General features: G+C 40.1%; 1 protein-coding gene across 4 annotated transcripts in view; it reads right to left on the reverse strand.

Moving 5' to 3' along the window:
- Positions 1-23232, reverse strand: part of SORCS1 (sortilin related VPS10 domain containing receptor 1) — a 289286-nt gene that overhangs the window by 61884 nt on the left and 204170 nt on the right. For all 4 annotated transcript variants that reach the window (XM_071812134.1, XM_065843558.2, XM_065843559.2 and 1 more), the window contains exons 7-10: positions 14760-14878; positions 11817-11906; positions 6788-6967; positions 2238-2384 (exon numbers count right to left, since the gene is read on the reverse strand). In XM_071812134.1, coding sequence (XP_071668235.1) covers positions 2238-2384; positions 6788-6967; positions 11817-11906; positions 14760-14878 — 536 coding nt within the window. The remainder of the gene's footprint in view (positions 1-2237; positions 2385-6787; positions 6968-11816; positions 11907-14759; positions 14879-23232) is intronic.

The raw sequence follows: 23232 nt of genomic DNA on the forward strand, positions 1-23232 counted from the left end.
TAATTGAGGATTTGTCCCTTACCACCCTGAAATCATGGTCCAATTCCAACAGGCATTTGTGGACCTGAGATGCCTACCCCAGCCCAAGTCACAGAGCGTTTAAGAAGTGGGTTGCTTTCCAGCAAAAACAGAAAGACAAGCCTACATCAAGTTTTCAATGCTGGAAGCAGTTCTTAGGGCAACTACACTGTTGCACAGAGAACAAAATAAAAATGAACCAGTGCCTAAACAGTGCACAGTGGAGCTGCAAAGGTGTAAAGGCAATCCACAGAGAACCAAGAGCTTCTCTGGGTCAGGTCTCAGTGGGTCCCTTACAAGTGCCCACACTTCTGCCCTTGCTCATGACCCCTTGCCCAGCTTGTTTGAGTTTACCACCCCCAAGAGAATTATTTCCAGTTTGTTCAGGCATATCTGGTCTCATTTTAAATAAAATGAAACTGTGTTCTCAGGTGCCCATGAGTACAGTAGCAGATATAGTATGGATAGGAAGGTGTAAGGGAGCCATAATCCCCCATAAGAACCATCCAGTCCTGGTTTATACACAGTCAAAGGACCACTTCCACTATGCAGTGGATAAGTGCAGTGGCAGCATAGGCTTGTGTATAAAACACACGGTTCCTGCAAATGACTGTTCCATAAGGACCCTGCAGAGCGGTACCGCTGGCTCATTTATAACCACAATGGCAAGTCAGATCTCTCTTGAGCAGTGCACAATATCAAGAAAGACCTTTTCTCAAAAGGCAAACTTCAAATTTATGGAAAAAGAATAGTTTATTTTGATTCTTTAACTTGGTGCATGGTTTTTATTTCTTCTGCCTTGCCAGCCCCCCAAAATATTACACTCTCATTTCGTGTAATAAAAATATTTTGTTTCTGAAATAATTAGTCATAATTTGAAAAAGTAAAGGTGGGCAATTTTACCAGATATATTCACTTGAATTAAAACTAGATTACAATGTATTTGAAACACAAAGGCTTCTACACATAGACCCTTTCAAAAAACTCAATTGTTTTACATCTGTGAAGTTTTCTCAACGTCATCTTTTTGGTTTTCATCTTATAGAAACATTTAATATTGAAATGTCCTTAGTTATATTTTTTAAAAAGTTGGAAGAAGAAAACAAACCCACACAAATTTAGTCGTGCCCTGAAATACCTCTTCTGTTTGACCCTCTGTCCTCCCTATTCTTTTTTTCCAAACTGGAAAGAAAATGAAGGGGTTACATTTTGGCTCAATCAAAAAAAAAAACCAGTTATTTAAACAGCTCTTGCAATAACACATGGAGTTCAGTTAAGAGATTGCTGTAGCATTCAGCTACTTACTACAATACATGAAATATAATGCTGATTTTTAGATTATAACAAACATACAGCCTCAAAATGAGAAACACCCCACCACTGATGGAAAATAACATGCCGGTACAGGACATCAGGAGGAAGAGCAGTGTAAGTATTCTGATTCTGCCTGGAACCATGTTAATTTTTTTGTAATATAAAAGCTATTGAGAATCCCAAAGGCTGAGGTTCCAAGTAATACCCCACTACTATGTATAAATTTTATCAGCTGAAAAACATTTCAAGATTGGCCTAAGTTTTCTTTTTGACAGACATCTCCACTTTTATTTATACTGCTTATATTTCACTTTCACTCTTGGAAACTGTTTGCATATAATGATGATTAAAGACTTATCTATGTGCTAATCTATATCAATAAGTTCAGAGGCAGATACAATATACACCAAACATATAGCGATGCAAATATTTGGATGAATGTGTCGATTCTCTATTCTGAGCTCAGACAGAAAATGGTAAATACTAATATTGCTTACAGAGTGGCCTGAAAGAAATCAGACCTCTCCTTTGAGCCTGTCTCAAGTTATTAGGTCACTGAAAGTTCCTGAGCTACAGCAGCTCACTCCTCCCATCTAGTGTCCAGAGAATCAACTGCGCAGAAACGACATCCAGCTGCATCTGCTGCATACGGGGAGACCATCAATTGTACAGCAGGAAGCTGATCTACGATGCTTCCTTTTGTTCCAGAAATTAAATTAAGTTAAATTACAATGCCAGCTCTTATAATACCACCTGACAGCTGAAGCCTGGTGTACTGTACTTTTAATACGCAGTATTCCCTCCATGAGATACACCACATGGAGAAAGGAACTGCCCTTTCCTTCTTGTGTTATCTGGTTGTTCTGGGATGTTACCACCCCCCTAGTTCCCCTCCAGATACTTACTAGGAGACAGTGAACAGGGTTTCCTCTCAGATCAGTGTTCGGTGCCTGCAACAAACTCCAGTCTCTCCCTTTATTGTAGGTGATGAAAGTTTTCACTTGGTTGTCAATCTTCTTGTTAGCCAAGAACATTCCCTTTATCCCTGCTACCTAGGAAAAATTGACATGGCTGAAAAATAGATCAAGCCGATGCAAGTTCCGTGTATGTGTGTCTCTTGCCCCGGGAAATCCAGCAGGGATCTTGTGGCTGTGTCAGTGTGGTAGATGTCAGGGCAAGAATTGCCAAGGAGCATCCAAGAGGTGCTGGGGACAAGCTAAGACTATCACAGGTGGAAAAGTGACAAATGGAGCAGAAAGTTTGTATTTCAGAATGAGCATGGGAACATGGTACAATGCCAGCAGCCTCATCTGTAAACTGACAATCTGTCCAATGTGCAGGCATCCTTCCCCCTGAGGATGAAATATGTACAGGGCAGTTATTTGTCTCTTGCACTGCAGTAGCAGGAAACAGCAGCAATTTTGGCCTCACAAAGAAAATAGCAATGCATGCATAAACTTGCAGTTCAGTGCTTCTTTTCTCATACAGTCTGCTTAAGACATTTCATATAAGGATCCTAATGTGTTTCATAATTACCAGTGTTTGCACAGGACAACTTGGGGCACAGAGGTATTTTTATTACAGTTCTGTATTTTGAAGAAACTAAAGTACTGGTGACTTAAAAGCAAGGCCACCCAGAATGCTAGTTACAGAGTGAACAATGAGATTCTCACCCTTTCACTTTTCCTGATGTTTTACTCAACGGTTTTACCCCACAGACCTGCAAGAGGATTTTGTAAAGATGTGATGCTAACAAACTCATGTTGGAAAGAAGCCCAAAAGTGGGGAGAAAAAAATTGAGCCTCAAATCACAGCTCACACTGCAGAATGTTCCCATCTTCTCAGTACACTGAAAATCAATAGCCCAATAGCTGCTGCGGCTTGCGAATGAATTTGTTAGAGTGTCATTCTGCAATCTGAGTGCTGCAATAAAAAGGGAAGCAAAATTGGTAAAAGGAGGGGGGAAGTGAGAAACTTTTTGGTTTCCAGCAAGTCTGTTCTGTCATCCACCTCATCTCTTCTTACGGTGCAGAACTAGCACACAGAATCATTCATCAAGACTTTTTATTTATAGAGATTATTACTTAAATGGTATCATGTGGCAAATGGTTACACGGCAGATTCAGAGTTTGTTCTAGCTCAACTGATTGAATTATGTGGCTGGATTTGGATGCAAGAGCTCCCAGTGAGTAGGACCTTATTGCACTTCTAGCCACATGCTGTGGGACTACCAGGGCACAGTGCATTGGTACTGAACATTGGTGTACTTAGTCACTTTGAACAACACTTTTCTCCTTGAGCAATGGCACTGCATTTCATTTGAAGTTACATAAAGACTAAGATCTGACCTGCTATAATGGGCAACAGTCTTAAAATTAAGTAGTTAACTAAGTTATTGTAGATATAAACATAAAAAAGGAGAGTATTTTCAATGACTTAGCTGAATTGTTTGGTACTGTCCAACTAAATATTCAAGATTTCTTTGTTGCTATAGAGAGGAACCCTGATAAGACAAGTGTACTCTGTCTCTCAGTGATACTGCATGAACAGACAGAGCTGGAAAAATAACATAGTTCTGTCTTTACTACCAGAGGCCAGAGCCTATTGCTCCATTTGTAATTTTCTTTGTTGTTGTCCAGAAATATTTGTATTATACCGTCCCTGTGAAATGAAATGCCGCCCATAAATGATTAAAGAACATTTTATCTATTGGGTGATATATGTGTTCTGAAATCCTGTGAATTTTTCTATTTATGATTCTAGTCAAGGGCTGGGACTCAGAATCCTTTCCAGAGAAAATAAAGTGTAAGTTATATTGCCATTCTTGGACAGCTTTATCTTAAAAAAAGACTGCACACACTACACATGTTTGTGTTCTCTCAGTAGGAAGAGATACACATGTTGCATACACAGCCACAACACAGTGTTCATCTGTGCTGCTCATAAAATCATAACAGAGAAAGACTCATGCAAGTAAGTGGTCAGGGACCAAAGCACTCTGTCAGCTCCCACACAGACTTTGCAGACAGTCCTCATCACCTTGAATATATTGCCTACAGATACAAAGGCTGTTTACAGTTTTAGTGAAAGATTAATACAGGACACTTAAACACACAACTCAAAACACATTCTTCAGTCTCCCATCTCCAACTTCACACATCAAACATACACTTCCCATCTAAGATGCATACTGCTAAAAAAAAAAATATCCCACAGTGATAGGCATATATACCATAGCTATAGACACATCTCCTGGTCTGTTATGACTTCAGGCATGGATTCCCACAGGGAGAATTCTCTTTCTGTGGATCAAACCAACTACAGAGCCAAGCAGAACTGTACCACATCATTGGAGAGGTGCAGGAACTAGTAAAGGCACTCAGGCCCAATGGCCAGTGACTCCTGCTCTTCCCTTGCTCTAGGACATGGTCTCCAGGACAGATCCTTTGTCACTGCAAACCCATTGAATGCCAAATCCAATATGCTACTTATGAACTGCTACTTAGGAACTGGAAGGTGGTGGACAGAAGAGCTATTCTCACACCCTGCTCTGTTCAACATGCAGAAGGGTGAATAGTGTCACTCCAGGAGTAGTCTTCTCATCCTCCACAAGGCACAACAGCAGAAGAGCCCATACACTGAAATAACAGCCTCTGAGTGAAAAGGTCCCGATGACTTACATGGTAAGAGAAGGGAGAACATGATGTGGCACCATGAAAAAACTTCTATTTTCCCTTCATGGGCAGTGCAATTTCCCATTGAGATGGACTGAGAAGATTTTTCCTTGTTGCAGAATCACTTTAGGAATCTACACCCACAAACATGTTCACTACAATGCAACCAGACGAACTTACTTCTAACATCTGACAAACATGCATACAGACACACACACACTTAACAGGTCTCTTTCTGGCATGTCCTCAAATAATCTTGTTTATATGTATTAATAATGAAATATGCTACTGTCACCACAGAAGGACTCATAATCTCTCTACTTCCTTTTAATTTATCTATGGAGTTTTTTCTTCTCTCATCTTCATCCCCATTTACCCTTAGAGGATTCATCATTTGCAACAACCCTACTGGGAGTATCACGCTGGATAGCCTTCTGTTCCCTTCCAGCTAGAACATCAAATTGAAAGGAAGGTTTGTGCCAAGTTCAGTGTCAGCCAACATTATTTCTATCTAGATAATCAGCAGATATGATGCTACAAGTCTGATTCCATCAATTTCAATCCAGGTTACTGTGTGGTGTCAGCTTAATAAAACAAAACAAAGGCTTTTCTTTCCCCCTGGGATGTAGGACACCTTTACATAATGCAGTGAAACTGCTTCTCCAGCTGACAGTAATAAGAGGCAACAGTATTTCCATGGGCTGCCAGCACTGAAGAAAGATTAACAGTAAAAATCTCAAAATGACTGAAATGCCAATGCCCATCCTCCTACAGTTCATGGGCATTTATTTACAACACTCAGGCTCTCTGGACAATTCAAGGTGGTTTCCAAGTACAGGACAGCTGAAGGCAAACTATATAGAAGAGCTATTACTCAGATAGTGATGGGAAAATACAGGGAATATCTTCATTCTCAAAGGAATTTGGATTAGTTCCTGGCCTTTATTCCAAATGATCAGAAAATCCCCTGAAGGAGACCCTCAAAACAGCAGCTGAGGACTGAATTTCTACTTAGCTGAATACTCTCTCCAGAGGTGAAACAGGCAGCAGAGCAAGAGAAGCACATTAAAAGTCCTGTATTTAGGATCAGTTGTCACAAAAGACAATGTAAATTGTTTTTTTTACTGGTGAGCTTAGGAAGACTCTGTTTGTCAGGAAAAAGCTCAGGGGTGAAAGGGACATGAAGACGAGGTGGGAGAGCTTCCATGCTCAAGGGATAGCACAAGAGAGTGTATCAAAAATCAATTCAGTTCCCAGAATTGTCCAAGCTGAGGAAGGTGACAAAGATAGCTGAAAACTGCTGTCTCTCCTTACTTCTAAAGCAAGAGATTATGCTGTCAGAAATGCAATAGAAACTGGAGAATGGTGTTGGCAACTATCAGAGCCATAGGCTGGACTAATATGGGTAAGCAGGACTTTTGCAGAGAAACTGAAAAAGTTCCGCTTAGGGACTGAGTGAACTATTCCACCACATCCTCTGATGCCTATCTTGCTACGCATGGACGAGCCACGAGCTCTTCTTCACCTGAGAACCTACAGGAGAATACAGCAGTGAATCTGTTCATAATATTAGGCTGAGCCTGAATTCAACACCCATGTAAAACCTAGCCTTCAAAGCTCACTGAGTCCCTTAAATGAAATAATGGTAAAACTATGCATTTAGTCATTTTTTGGCTCTGCTGTTCACATGCATATAACAAAACTGATGTGCAAGAAGGAAATGGCACTGGCATCATGTGACCTCCTGAGATAGGAATGAGATTTTTGGAGACATGACATACCTCATAGAGGTCAATCATCACATTCCCCTCCAGCCCTTGACTACTCTTGACATTTTCCAAGGCCAGGGTGAAGTACACCCCTCGGGTGTCTGAGATATACAGATTGTACGTGTCGTTCTGGTTCCACTCTTGTACAGCTGCAAACACCTGATTCTCATCTGTGCTGATAACATGCATGTCCTGGGGAAAGAAAAGAGGAAGGTTACTAGAGGGAGCTCTGCTCTGTCTTTTCCAAGGGCACCAAGGTAATTGCAGAGGAGCAAGGGATCTATTTAGACTGGAGTTTAATCAGAAACTGTAGACAGCACTGCTGTAAGTGGGTAATACCATCCAGGAATATTTTACACCAGCTCTCCTCTGCCAATTTTCAAAGTAGTAATTAACTGATTAGGTGTTAACTGAAGATTTACATTGGCAGTACAGTGTTATACAGCATCACTTCCCCCCTCTCCCCCAACACATTCATTTTAATGAGTACTTTGTTTGGGCAGGATGTGTGTTGTGTGTTTTTTGTTTTTTTGTGGTCCCTGGCCCACTGTGCTAACCACCCCCCACAATAAATGTAACAGAAAGAATACTCTAATCCTCACTAGATGTGAAGAGTTGAATTGTAGTTAGATCACTAGTGTTATGAGTGAGATTTTGGTTTACTCTGGCTTTTTTCTGCATGTTACAAAAGCCAGGAAGCAATGAAAAGATTGCATAATTAAAGGAAAACCAGAAACTATTAAACCCACTTCTGTCTTTCAATGCCTGGAGAAAGTATTATCCAGTGGAAAAACCCACTGAGATTGTTATAATGAAATTCCTAGGCTCTATCTGCCCAGCACAGGCACCCTGAATTCTTTGATGCCATAAAAATCTGTGAAGGTAGGAAAATAAATGCAGATTTCTTAGCACCAGGTGATTCTCAGAAGATTCAGCTGTTTTGTCTGTTTTGGGCAGATATCCCAAAGTTATTCTGCTTCCATGAATCTCAGCCAGGGCTTTCTATATGCAAAACTGGGAACTTTATCGAAAAATATACTCTTTGGAAGCTGATGCTACTTCTTGCTTTTGTTAATAATAGTCTCTGACAATTTACTTTCTTGTGGTTTTGTAGAGGGAATTAATACTTCCAGATGGAGCCTTATAACATAAAGATGCATAAAGATGAAAAAAAATATAATGAGGAAATCTCATTGATAAATTTGAAAATGGATTAACCTTGAAATTAAGATTCAGAACAGTTGTTTGTTCATCCAGATTCAGACCTGAGTATGGAGCAGATGAATATCCACTTGATTTACTTCCTTCTTTGCGCTGGAGAAAAATACATCCCAGAAGACAGGCTGGTTTTATGGAGGAAGAGATTGGCTTAAATCCTGAGGCAATAGGAAAGGCAATATAAATCCCACTGCCTTCTACCAGTTGTGGTTGTGAATAGATATTCTTTCCTAGCTCCAGCTGTGCTAGTAGAAGTTACTGTCACAGCTGTTTGTCAGAGCCTCCTTATTTCGGACTGTCACCTCAGTCAATCTGCTGGTACATCTACATGAGAAGGTGCTCCCAATGTGCGTCAGTTAGCACTGGCAAGCCCAGCTCTAGTCTTCAGTTTAAACTTTTGCAGATGTGTATATACATGGACAGACTTCTCTATTTAAAAACAGAGATAAGTAAAACTTCTTTTGCCTGGTGAACTGACAGTTTCATTAACTTACCATTCTAATCAATAGTTTTGCAATAACTAGTGGAGAGAAGTAAAAAGATATTTTGATCAAGACCAGGGAAAAAGGAAATGGAATTTAATGAATGCTTAAGGAGCAAATAATTTATCCGTTAGATGCTTTCCAAGTTTTGATCAGATCATGCTGTAATATGCAAGTCTAAAGAAGATTCCAGTAGGACTGAAGGAATTTAAGCCTAGAGAATCAGAGATTGAGACAGAATTGGCATAAAGCAAAAAAAAAGATAGCGTTCCAACTGTTTGCCTTTGGGTATCAATGAACTGTTCTTCTTAATATGGCCTTGTCTAATAGATGTAGTAACAATACAGAACTTTGATGGAAAGAGATCAGTACCTGGTCATCAAACAGGTCTTTGACCAATATCAGGAATTGTTTGGTTTCCACATTGGCAAAACTAAAAATAATCAGCATATCATATTAATTTCTATATTTTATTTTTTTTAGGGTGTGGGTTGCTTTTTTTTGGGGGAGGGGGTAGGGAATAATACTAAAAGACAGCCTTTGTCAGGATATGGAGCAAGAGTTTCACTGCATCTTCCACTACTACAACAGAAGTTCACCTCACTAGAGAAAAGAAAGAGGACAGGAAGGTGAAGGAAGGCACCTTTCTCAAAGTCATCGTCATCTTCAGGGGCTCCCCATACATTTGCATAATGAGAGCCCGAGCTTTCCTCTCTCACTTCCCGCACATAGTAGAATGACGTTAATATACAGTTCTTCTATCTATCCCTCTTACCTTTCCGAAGACGAAAGTAAGAGTACAATGCTGGACATGGGTTTGATCAGGTGTCTGTTCAAAAGACTAAAGGACAAGGCTTTCTGAATTACAAAACATGCTTCAGTTGCCCTTTTTACACTCGGTCAGGGAACTTTTCTTCCTGGCAAGTTAAATAGCAGGGATGTGTAATGTCTGTTTTATCTTATCAATTACTGGGACTGTCAGCTCTTTTTAAGGTCTGTATTTAAGTGTTTTTTTTGTTGTGGTTATTGCTTCTTCCATCAGGATGTGCATCCTGAGGTTGAAAGAAGGTGATGAATTTAAAACAGAGGTACCACACATGCCCATCTCATCAGTATTCAGCCCAGCACCAGTTAAGGACAGGTCTTTTTAAAATAGAAATTGCTTGGCTTCCTTCAGTATTCACAGATGTCTGCCCAGAGCACTGGTCTAAAATGAAGTAATTATACTCTGTGTTTATATTTCAGGTGATTTTCATGAGCGACGTTACAGAGTCTGTGACAGATCCCACATTGTGCTCCTGTGGTATAGAATAGGCAGTATCAACACACAGATCACTGCAGGAATTATTATGCCTTAATAAAGACCCTTTACAGGGTTGACACAGCCTGTACGAACACGTGCAGACATCATCTTGTATGGGAGAGTGTTTCAAGTTAATTTAGGCTTTTAATCAAACTGGTTGTCAGGCTATCAATGTCAAAACCAAGAATGTTTTAGTTTTGAATTGCTATAGGCCATTCCTCCTGAGCAGAAGTATCACCTGCAAAGCTGCTTGATATCACACCCCTCCAGTTTAGCAAGAGTGACATGTAGAGACAAAATCTTGATATTTCCATTTTCAATTCCAGAAGTCGCTTAGTACTGTTTACTGTATTTGGCTCCACTTTCTTAGCTGAAGGAGATAAAAGAGAATTTAGGCATAAAAGGAACTGTTTGTTTCAGTTCCTTGAATAGTATAACGCTTTGTGCATTTTTAATAAAAGCAGCTATCCTACTTTGATAGCGGCCTCCTAGACAGCCACAGTTCCACTGTAGCTCCTTCCAAGCCAAATGTAGCTCTTTGGTCTTTGAAGATATTCTGAGATTATGACAAAGCATCATATCTCCTTAAATATCTGTCTTTTTCTTTCAGTCAGATAACATGAATGTATTGCTCCAATTCCTATTTTCTGAGAACACATTGCAATTTAATTGTAGTGCTTTTTCGCTGGCTCTCCAGAGATCTCTTTGAGAGGGTGGACAGTTGAAAAATAAGTGTGTGGTAAAGGAGACAACTGGTTTAAAGCAAGCAGTTTCTCCACAGATAGTCTGAATCAGCTGCAAATGACAATTTTGATTTCAGTGTTACAACAACTGCACTAAAAATACAACTCCTCTGCTAAGAGCTACTTCAAAAAACATCTGTTTAAATTTGATCCAAATTGCAGAGTACATTCTTCCTGCTTGGATCAAACCAACCTGTCTTTAAATGTGACTGAAGATTTTGGGGCATACCACAGGTCTCCTGTGTCAGAGCCAAGAAGATATCATGGCTTCTGGTAGGGTCCTCAAGTTCCTGTAAACTTGGGTCTTCAGGTGATGTAGACAGGAGCAAAGGGGACAACAGCAGAGTAGGTAAGGTATGGCATCAGAGACCTGGGTTTGAACTGCAGTCTGGTTGTATGATGAAGGTCACCGAGTCAATCCACTATACCCGGGTCAGGTGGGTTGAGGCATCAAAGACAGCCAGCTGTGTTATTAGCAAAATTATCCCTTTGAATAATTCTGCCTACAAATCTGGTGCACTTTCAACTTCTAGGAACAGGCTGACCTAGGACTTTCTTTTTTTCCTTTTGACAATTCTTCCTTAATTTCTGGGAATGCATTTGTCTCCAGATAGAGACACATAGAATCCACAAGATCATTTGTTGCCTTTGAGATTAAATTTTGTTTAACCCAGACTATATCAAGAATGAGAAGGCCCCAAAAAAATGTATCTTTGTTAAGAAGCTGTCAGGAGTTCAGCTGCAAAAGGGTGATTTCTTCAAAATGGATCTAAAAATTTTATATAGGTCTTATAAAAATTCAGCTCCAGAAGGCAGGAATAGCCTTTCAAGCTCCAATGCTAATTCACCATTGTTCTTAATTAGGGAAGATATGGAGCAGACACAAAGACATCTCTTTGCTTGGCTCCCATTAAAAGCTGCTAATGAGGCAAATCACAGAAAGCAACTCACAGAGGATAGGGACAGGAGAAGGGAATTTTAAGACCAAAAAGAAAGAAAAAATAAAGAAAAAAACCAGTCCCCTCCAAAACATAATTAACTAACCAACTAACCATAAAGAAATGGTAATTGACATGGGCTGTGGTATCTGCCTACATTTAATGCTGGTGTCCTTGACTAATCAAAGTGCTGACTTTCCTTTCAGTCCTTTCTTGCTTGCAAATGTTCTATTTAAAGAAGAATGATGTTTTGACTCATTGCATGTCATCTTGCAGTTACTTGTGTTCGATTCAAGAATTTCTGTCCAATCAAAATATCTGTAGGTTCACATGGGCACTCCAGCAACAGCAACATACCTTGGGCAAGGCGTATTTTGGCAGCTTCATCTGTGCAAATGCACTCCTCCTGTAAGAAACGTAATAATGTGGTCTTCCTCCTGATGTTAACTATAAGAGAAGCAGGAAAATTATCATCCGGATTTTTTTTAGATATTTTTTTATTGTCAGAGAATATATCAAGCAAAAGCTGTCAAGAAAAATACCACAGTGTTGGTGGCAATGCCTTAAAACTGCAGCACTACTACCAGTTGATGAATAAACATTGATCCAACTGATAGTGGCTGAAGAAGAGAGCAAGAATCATCCCATTTTCTGCAAAGAGAGACAAAGGCCAGAACTCCAGGTTAAAGTCTGAGGAAAGTGAAGTCCTGGCTTCACTTGGGCCGTTATGCCACCTGCTGACACCACAGCTCTTCTCTGACTTGCCACAAAGCAGCCTGTTCTTTGCTATCTGCAGAGCTGCCACTGAGGCTATTGGTTAGATAAGGTGACTGACGGACTTATTGCTTAATTTCTATTTCTGCTTCCAGCTTTGGTTCCTGTGTGGCCTTGTGTGAGCCATCACATGTATCTGTAACCAGATCAGCTGAGCATTCACTGCTCCTGAAACCAGGAGAAGCCAAGTTGATTTGATATTTCTATGATTCTGGCCATTTATTTCAGTGTCTAAATACTGATGACAATACCTCGAAAAGGCTGGGTTAGAGCAATGTGAGGTTTCATTTCCTATCACCTATTAAAGGGCTAAAAAAGAGAAATAAAAAAACTTGTCAATTTTATCTGGTTTCCAGTGCTGCTGAAGCATAATCAACATTTGCAAAGTATTTGGAAATGCTTGGATGAAAGATACTGAAGAAAAAATGTTCCCAAGGATCCTCCATGTAGAACTTTGCTTTGATTGCCTGATATATGGGCTTATCAAGATTTTTTTCTTTAGTACTGTTTTAAAATGCACTGCAATAGTTTAAAATGCAAGACACACAGAGGCTAAGTTCATACCGGATTAAGTAAAATAAGAACTGTTTCTTATTCTAAAGCTCTTCAACTATTTCTAAAAAAAAAGCGCAAAAGTCAGGAGAAAGAAGGCCAGACGCATTGTTTATGAGAGACTGTGAGTTTGTAAAGAAAATGCAGTGTAGTGGGAGAAATAAACCCACATTCCTTTGTCCTCATGCTTTTGAGCTTACTAGTTCTCATTCCAAATACCTTAGTTGCAGAAAAGCTCAATGGGGATCAAGGAAGGTAGGAAAGTCTATGTGAGGTTGCTCAGGGCATCCATCTATTCTTCCAAACCTTCACTGTCTGATGTAGGACTATTCATCCTCTGAAGAACAGTGCCTGGGATATGGCAGGGTCCAGCATCAGCCACAGCATTATTTAGCTGTTCCTTGCAAGCCAGATACATCCATATATATATACATATATATGTAACCACTTGAAGAATCTCATTTTAAATTACCAGCCAACAGTGAATTCACTGACTACTAGGAACAAAGCAGAGGTTGTTTCCAGGGATTACAGTATTATTATTTGATGTTTACAAGTGTCAATTACTTATGACTGGCAAGTACTTTCTCTTTGACCTGATATTTCTGTTTAAGAATCCTAAGCAGTTTAAGGATTAAAATAGGAGCTTTCCAGATTCAAATATTCCATGATACATTCTCAAACTGCATTACAAACATGAATACATAAAGTTGTATGAAGTCCCATTGGGCATTAAGGGGAGCATTGTAAGAGACTGTCTCTCCTCCTATGTTCCTCCTTACAGAGCCAGCTAACACAGAGGTGTAACAAGGCCAAAATTTGACAGCACTGGGAACACTTATAGACAGAAAGTGAAACACATCAAAATAGAAGGGCTATTCAGAGAGGCAGACAATCTCCCCAGCACTGACTTCAAATGGGGCAAAGGGGTTGGTTTCTCTACAGTGTGTAATAACTTCAGGTCAGAACAGAGAAGATCAACAATCTCAAAAAGCACAAAAACAAGTAACGAAGTAAATGAATCAATTCACATATGAAGAGAAATTCTCCAGCTCTTACGTCACTTGGCCACGAAAACGCAGTTATTCTGAAATTAAAGAGCATGCTTGAACAGTGACACATGCCCCTTTTTTCCTTACCATATAAACATTTCATTTATGCCTCAGACAGACTAGGCACAAAAGCTATGCTGGAATGTATATCCTAGATTTATTTGTGGATGATTTAGATTGGTGTTTGTGGCTGAGTTCATTAACTGAAGGTAATTAACAATCAACTTGCCCAATTTAAAATATCAGTCCTCTCTCTTCCCTCCACCCCTAAGCACGGCAGAATATAAACTGTCTGGAAGACCAGTTTAGTCTTAATGATTTCCAGTTCACCTCCATGGTGCCTGCAATTTAGTTGTTATTTTTTGTCCTTTTCAGCTTTTATTAAATGGACACTGGTGGTAGGCTAATGAGACTCACAGTAGTTCAGATCTATTCACCAGCTCTCACCTGGAACACAGCTTGGCTGAGTACATCTCATCTTCAGCCTTTTCACTATAATCATGACTGAGGCATAACAATAAAGCTTGATTACTCCTCCTTTGGTTCTTCCCCTAACTCCCTCCCTCCTTTTCTATTTCCCTCTCATGCCAAAAAAAGCTTTGTGATAGTAGGTGACTGACACATCATTTCAAGCTGGGGGGTTGAGGTGCTGATGGGACTGCAGGGAGTGGCACAGAGCACTCTCGTAAATATGGTAGATGCTCCAGGCAGGAACTCTATGACTCTACAGTGACAAGATACTAGAGGTAAAAGGAACAATACTACCACTGTAATGAACTGCTGCAATCCACTCAGTGCCTTTATTATATGGATCTAGTTTTGTCTGAGTACTTGGGGCCAGCACATGCACACAAGTGCAAAGGAAGGGACGAAGAAATAATATAAAATAATAGGATAAATAAGAGAAGAGGGTGTTCTGCACCTGAACAAAGACATAATCATCCTGGACGATGAGAGAGTTGTGGTCAATATAGCCTGGAAAGGGTTTGCTGCGAGTGGCTTCACTGCAGTTCTGCATCTTGCAGGTGATGTATTGGGCATCTGAAAGGAAAAGAACAGAACCAAGACATTTGAGATCCTGAGCACAGACCCTTCCTACTGTCACAAACCCATTTGCTGAGGCAGCATTTTTGCTTCCCAGCTTCAAGTGTCAAGAAGTGACACCATTGATTCAACTCAACACAACACTTCTTTCTCTTACACCCCTCCTAAATCCATCCTTGATTACTTTCTCCCCTTAAGTTCCTTCCTTCTTCATCTGCCCCAGCCTCCCATTATTTCTCTCATTGTACCCAACATCGGAGCTACACACTGCTGCTTTATGCCAAGAGAGACCTCAGTATAGCTGATCTGATTGTTCCATACGACTCTTGTTGTTCCATGCTGTAAGTATACCAGAGGCAGCATTTGAAGTTGGCACAACATACTGCTGATGGCTCAGGTCTGACAGAAACCCAGTTAAGAGCATTTCATTCAGCACTGTCACCTGCCCTGATAAATTTACTTGGATGTTACACAGGCTTAAGCTTAAAGCAAGTAACTGAGTGAGGGAAAAATAGAGCCATGAGGGACCCTTTGAGACAACAAACAGCCCAAGTCCTGTGCCTCTCAAAGTAACTGTAGCCCTGAAGAGTTACGTTTATGCTGCAGGACAGATACTCTCTGTGCTGAGCCTCTGCAGTTGTCTCCATGGTGTGGAATTTGCTGGAGGGCATGTCAGCTTCTTCATGGTAACATGCTGAGTTTGTTTAGAACAGGGGTTTCAAACTCATTTTCACCAGAGGCCACATCAGCCTCACAGTTGCCTTCAAAGGGCTGAATGTAATTTTAGGACTGTAAAAATGTAAAAGTAGTTATGTTTATACAGTCCTAGAGTTACATTCGGCCCTCTGAAGGCAACTGCGAGGCTGATGTGGCCCCCAGCGAAAATGAGTTTGACACCCCTGATTTAGAACTCAGCCAAGCTCCAGACCATACACAAGAATGAGGGCACCTTCAGAAGATACCTGCCCCATAGTGTCACCACTGACAAACCTTTCCATGGTGCACCTACAGCTTTCCTACAACACTTTTACTCTGTGGTGTAATTCAGACCACCTCCTGTCCAGGGGTTTTACCTACATCCCTGTTGGCAATGCAAGTGGGTGCACTCTGGCAGACCTGTGCAATCATTCCACACTCTTTTGAAACTAGAGGCCTTATAAGTTTATGTCACTAGTATGTTTCAAAGCAAATAGCCTAAATGTAGCCCTAAAGCCATGTCATCCAATGTCGCTTATGGGATGTCCTCATCTCCTATTCTGAAGCACTGTAGAGCACTCATCTCATAATCCATGACCTGAAGAAAAACAATTTGTGTTATTTCATGGTGGTAATTGATCCTAGAATACAGAACCAGATTCTCAGTATTCAATTTTGGCTCTTTCAGATCAATTATGAAGTTGTTCTTTGTTTAATGACAAAGCTGATTCACAGGAAGACGGATTTTGCCGTTTTAGCATTAGCACTTCTATGACAGAAACACTACATGGCATTTAATCTTAGAACTACTTTAATCTTTTTCCTTGTCACGGAAGTGAAGCCCCTATTTGATATAATTATAACTTTCTGACCAGAGAAGCAGCATTTTACACTGAAATAGAAATGGATGGATTTTTACCATCTCATATTTAATCTTGGTTTTAATTAAAATCTATTATTTGACATTTCTTTCTTTGCTTCTAATGGCTGTTGACTCCTTCTTGAAACAGACATGCAGGGTGACAAATGTTCAGGAAAGTTTGATGAGGGCTGATTTTACCACAGTCTTTGCAGAGTTCTTGGAATATATAAAGTGCTAAGCATTATTAGTCACTACAGTTTATAACATTTTATGCTTTTGCAGCTCACTGCAAAACATTAATTAATACAGCCTGGACAGCATAATTGAAATGCATTTCCCTTCAGAGGTAATTTTTCCACATTGGCCACGAGAGGGCAGGGAATGACACAACTCCCAGCCTGCTCATTCAACTGAGCTCAGGAAAGTTCTCTTTCAGAGCTGTTCAGCCCTCTGTCCCTCTGCTCCAAGGAAGCAGGAGGACAACCAGTCCAGAGCCTCTTCCACCACCCAATAGTACTGTGTGGTGCAGCACGTCCCCTTCTAGTAATAAGACATAGAATGTGCATGCGTCTTTTCACCTGCAACACAACTAACTCCCACTTCTGTTAACTCAATCTATTGTATCATGAAGGACAGCTCCCCATATTCACCCCCACATTCACCTCCTCTCATTCTGGGGTTCTGAGTGAAATATCTGATAATCCTGTGCTTAAACAAAGCAGCATCAGTGGAAATGGGTGACTCCAAGACTCCCTGGGCTGTTGGCAAGACTGAGCGGCTTTTCACTCCTGAGATCAAATAACCCGGCACGGAACCACAAAGCATCAGACATCTGTTTTCCACCTTGTTTCCTTTTTTCTCCTCCCACCCCCATTGTTTCCTTTTAATTCCACAGGCACACCATCTTCTTTGGAGACATAAAGAAGAGACCACAGTGCCATCTTACTGCCCAAGGAAATGGGTTATCTATCCTGGGAGCACAGGGAGGTTACAGGATGGGTGCTGCTGGGACCAGCCAGCAAAGAATATTAAAGAATCTCTCCACCACAAGAGATTTTAAAGAGCAGGCTGAGTTGACATCCATTAGAGGTGACTGAAGCTTTTTCAATCCTGTTTTAATGGGGACTGTGTCTATTTCTGCTGTGATCACAGGAGTCTGTACAGGCGTGATTGTACCATAGATGAAGATTTACTAAGGCAATTCCTGTGAACTTTTACAGTGCAATTCTCCACGGCTTCAATTCTAAAATGCCAGTAATAACTACTAAAGGGCAGAGCATTGAAATTGCTTAAGCTAATCTCCCGAACAGCCAAACTCTGAGATGTGCACTCCAAGAAAAGCTCCCTCTGCTATGGGAGACAGAAAGAAGGAAAACAGGCTTCTTGCAGTGCCTGGATCCCTCTTTTTTCCTAAGGCAAGTTTTGCTGCATTCACATTAACTCAAGGATTTTATTTCAGCATTTGATTCTCATGGACATTTTATGTGATTCTGTTGTCAGAGCTTTGTAATTTAGCATTAATTAATGTCAATTAATGTATTCAGTTGCTAAGCTCTGGAATTAATTTCATTAGTTTTCTCGCACAGATGTTTTCCCTGCCATAGGTAATTAGGACATTATGCTTTTCACTTCCAGAACCCTCACCTCCAACAACAGCTGCTGTTTTTAATATACAACAATAAAGTCACACTATGCCTGCAGAGAAGAACATAGCAACTCTGAGCACTTACACCCCCAGACACTTTGATTTTGACAGGTTTAGACACCTAGAGTAGGACTGTTCTTGGGGAATGGCAGCTATTTCTGAAGAGGAAGCAAGAAAAGTCACAGGAATGGAGGAGGGATCTTGTAAGGGAAACCTCTGACAAAATTAATCTGTTTCAGTAGTGAAAGAGAATTGCAAATGCTAACACATAACAAAGGTTGAGAGCCAGGAGGACCCTAAGCCATGAAATATTATAATCTATTCTGTTGAGCTTGCACTCCACGCTAGTATGTTCTCAAGGGAAATGCATTCAGCCTGTCCCAGAGACATTTCTTGGCTCAGCTGGTGGAGATGGAAGGTCATTGCTGGTTATTGGAGGTTGGTGAGCCTCTGCAAAAGTACAGGGGAGAGTTTCAAATCCTTTCCTACAGCAGAGCAAGACTTTCTTCAGAACACTTTGTTGCCAAGTGTTATTTTGTATGACATATCAAACCATAATATCCACTGCTTTCCAGTCTAAGCTTGCATGTACATCTTTCAAAAACCTTATTTGATCACAAAGAGAGTCAGAGAAAATATTCACTCTACTTCACTGTAGAATGTATAATTCCTCACGATTTTAATTTTTGTCTTTAATTCATTGAGGAATGCATCCTTTCTACAAATAAATCCACTAAGAACAAAACAGGAGTTTATGCAAAGAGCATCCACACAATCTATGACTCATGTGCCTTCCAGATTTACTATGAAGTATCCCAGTTCATTACTGAGCAGCTTATACATTAGGGATAGTTTCTGCTTTTTAAGGATGACTGGCATCCTGTAACTAATGATCAGGAAGATCATGGTAGTAACATATCTCACAGAAAGACCCAGGACTGTAACCCCCCTCCAACAGTGACTAATAACAGAAGTGTATAAAAGAGAATTTGCCCAGATGCCTTGGCAGTTCAGGTACACCTTCAGAATCCACAGCTTCCCATTGCAATGGGCACCACAATTTCATTAAAATTTCTACCAAACATTAACGTTTCTGTTTGTTTTGTGAGAAACACACAAAACAACTGTTCCTTATCCATTTCCATCTGGTCTGAATGTTGATTTGTGAAACATTTATGATATGGGAATATACTCACAACTCTCCAGGACTCAGCAACTGCAAAGCAATTAAGCAGTAATGAAGATCAGTGAAATGAAGCCGTCCCACTTACTAACTACTCACAAATCTGATTTTATCCTGCTGCAACTCTTTCTTCACTGCATGTCAGAGTCAGGAATCTTTCTTTACATGTGGAAGTATACCCACGGCCATTTCTGGCAGAAGGATATAATTAGGGAAACTAACAGATGTCATTCTCCAGGACAAATACTAATCACAATCAGGAAAAACTACTAATCACAGCCAGGAAAAAATAAATAAATCACTGCACAGCTTTTGGGCACTATGAGAATTAATTCTCTAGCTATGTCAGCAAAAGATTGTCAGGGTAGGTTGCCTACTCATTTTATCCACAGCAGTGATTATTTTATTCTTCCTAGCAATGTTTGGTGAAAACAGAAATATAAGTCCTCGTATTTGTGATTCAGATGCTATTGGCCAGATGCTCAGTCCTTCTGTTCATCAACAAGCAGAACATGCCTGCTGACCCCAGGTGAGACTTTGGTCTTACCTGCAACCACAGCAGCACCTTTCAATAAGAAAAGTTGCTGTGTAAATCAGGACAGCAGAAGAAAAGCAAAGGAAACAAAAGCACTTGTAGAAAACCCCTTAGCTTCATTCATGGACACTTAAAAAAAATCACATCTACAGAAGCAAGTGCATATCTCAAATGTAACAGTTGGTTTTCTTGATTTGTATCTTGGTCACTTAGACATCCTCTGAGTGAGCTTCGCCATTCTGTGGAGAGCCAGTGTGTAGCCAGCTAGTCTGCAAATGCTTTGTAGAAATCCATGTTTCTAATTTTCACCAACGGTCTGGATTCCTCAATAGGGTTCACCTGAATAAAAATTACCTCCCATGCCAATTAGCTTGAATCAGCCCTTACTGGGGTAAATATCCTTAGCTCAAATCAGATAAACCCATTCATTAAGAATCCTTCAGGACCTGTGTATTCTTTATGAACCTAAAACCCACATGTCCCTAAGTTTATATGCCTTCTGAAAGCACATCAAGCTGTATTTGAGCAAACCTGGATTTAATTTCCAACAGTGATTCTGCCTGCTGACTATGGTGAATGTACCAAGAGAAGCTTATTGTGTGGTTAAGAACTGTAGGGGATTAATTGTCTTACCAGGGTGTTGACCTGAAACCAGGAAAAAAAAAAATTCACAATTCCTGCTGACTTTGCCAGCTTGTCTTTGATCCTGTTCCAAAATCAAAGTGGAACACCAAGGACACCCAAGCGTACAAATGGAAATGTGAGATAAGGTTCATATGAACTTCTTCCAACCAGAAAAATCGCTATTACTACTGTGCTCTCAGTCCCAGTTTGACTCTGAATCGGCCTGAAGCCTTTAAAAATAAACAAAACCATCACGTTTGATGAGATGAAAAATAGCCTGGTGCTCTCCAAAATTTACACAACAGGATTAAAAACATAAATGGCAGTGATTAGCCCTGCAAATCTGTCTCCATCAATACAACTAAATTGCACAGTCTGTACTCAGTTTGTTCATCACTAGCTGCAACCTTCTTTGATGAGACACAGTGTTTTCAGAAGGAGTCCAGGTTTCCCTGGATCCTGAGGGGAAAAAAAATGTAGGGAGAATGTGAGCTCAGGTACAACATTGCTAGCCAGATCCACAGCAGGTGTAAATCAACATGCAACTGAAGTTATACTGATTTATGCCTGCTAAGGGACTCCTGTTTTGGTCCTCGTAAACCTTTTACGTTATGTATATAAACACAATAAATAAAAGGCACAGACAGACTATAATCAGGGAGCAGAGATAGGGAGTTATGGGTGTTCTAGCAGGGAAAGCCCAATACTAAGATTGCTGCTGACAGATGTTCTCAAACAACCCTTCCAGGGAGATGGGCTAACACCAAGCTCTGCTGACATTTCTACTTCTCACCTAAAGCTGCAGTTATACTATTCAGCTTCTGCTGGAAAAGATATCAGCACAAGAATGAGGTAGTTTTTCTTATTTGTACCGAGTTCAGCAGGTTTTTGCTTAGCCCTTATATTTTCACTTCAGAATCTATTATTTTATTGTACAGATTGTGTGGTTGTTTCCTTCTTTCTCTCTGCCTTGTTTTGGCAAGTCTACCTTCTCAAATTTAATCCCTTTATTGAATTTTTACACTTGGTTAACCCTCAAAAGAGAAATTGCAAACAAAGTATAAATAAGTAAATGCAAGAACTTTTAAAAAAATACAACAACAACAACCCACAAAACAAACAAACAAAACCACAAAACACCGCAACGAATTATTTGCAAATTACCCTCAGCTTGAAAAAAGGTATCTTTTTCACTTTAGTGCACTTCTGCTCATCACCTCACTGGCAGTGACACACCTACTTCATTCCAGAAGAGAAAGGTTTGTTCATCCATTGGAGGGTCATAGTCACTTCATCCAGGAAAGGTGGAATGATTTAGTATATAGAAGAAGGCTCTAACAGCCAAGAGAACTGAATATATGAAGCTGATCATGGTAACTAGAGTAATGGACCATGTACACGTTCATAGTCTGTCTCAGTCTCAAAATCCTGTGACCTGCTACCAAATGTCTTCTGACAAAAAGTGCTGTGATATGTTCCAAGGTTACTGCTCCAAACTCACCACTGTAGTCCTCTGCCAAAGACCAGTGCTCCCTGGAATGATGGGCAAAACAGAGCATGTACGTACTGAAAATCCAGCACATTTTCTTATATTGCCAATGAGTTGAGTGGGGACCTCCTGACTCATCCGCAGAAGTTTCATCTGAATGACTGGTTTGCAAGAGGGGCTGAAGATTTGACACCATCTCTATATTTACACTAATAGTTCTGTCATTGCCTAAACAGAGAAACTTAAGTTGTGTTGCCACAAAACTAAGCCAAAATAAGTGCACAGAATCAGTTACTAGAGCTTGGGCTGATGAACAATAATTTGTTATTCCACAGTTCTTTACTAATATACCTGGAACCCTCAAGCCAGTTTCATTCACTGTGTGGTTTTGGTTTCCATCTTAAGAGGTGTAATAAAACTTACTAATTTGTTAAGCACTCAAGAAGTCTTTTGCAGAAATGTGGTGTAGCTGTACAAAATGTTCTTATTGCATCCTAAGAACTCAACCGGACTGTTCAAGACATTTGGAGCATGGCACTTTCTCTACCCACTGTAAGCTGAACATGACTCAAAAGCATCACCAGAATATAGCTCCTGAAACATCAGTTGTAGTGCTTCATCTCAATGACCACAAATTCTTAATGGCTTATAACAGTAATATTTTGTGCTGAAATATTCCTGTTAGAATATTTCTTTCTCATTTAGCATGTCCCAAGAAATAGAAAGCCTCATGTTCCCAGCCTTGCTCCCATGTCCAGGTAATTGAAACTGAGAGGAAAAATAATAATCAGAGATCACAAATGATAAGCAATTGAGATAATACTTCACTTTTACTAATCTTGCATATCTTGAAATGGAAAGACCTTTAAAACTTTATGGTTTCTATCGCAACTGTTTCTTTTCAAAATTCATCTTCCAAAAAATTCTCTTTCATGCTAAATTTCAGTGAGTTAAAAAACCAATTCCCTTACAGTTACCTTTTCAGAAAGTTTTTAAGCTTCTGATGACAAAATACACATTTCAAGTAACACTGCTGCATTTGGGGGTACAATTCAGGAGAGAATTTTATCCATATTTAAAGGAATTAATTGACTGCATCTTTAATACATATATATTGCAAATGGTAAAAAGCTGCTTGTTATGTTACAGCAAAGTTGCTATTTACAGAGGAAACAGTATGGAATGACAATGATGAGATCTATGGCAGCTAAGCTTTCAGTGTGATGCCTGCCTGAGGCAATGCAGTGTTGTGGAAAATAAATCCATGGAGGAAGATCTGCAAATGCAGTAGACCTCAAAGATGAACCTTGAGGAAGC

This window comes from Patagioenas fasciata, chromosome 8, assembly GCF_037038585.1.
Source record: "Patagioenas fasciata isolate bPatFas1 chromosome 8, bPatFas1.hap1, whole genome shotgun sequence".
Lineage (NCBI taxonomy): Eukaryota > Metazoa > Chordata > Aves > Columbiformes > Columbidae > Patagioenas > Patagioenas fasciata.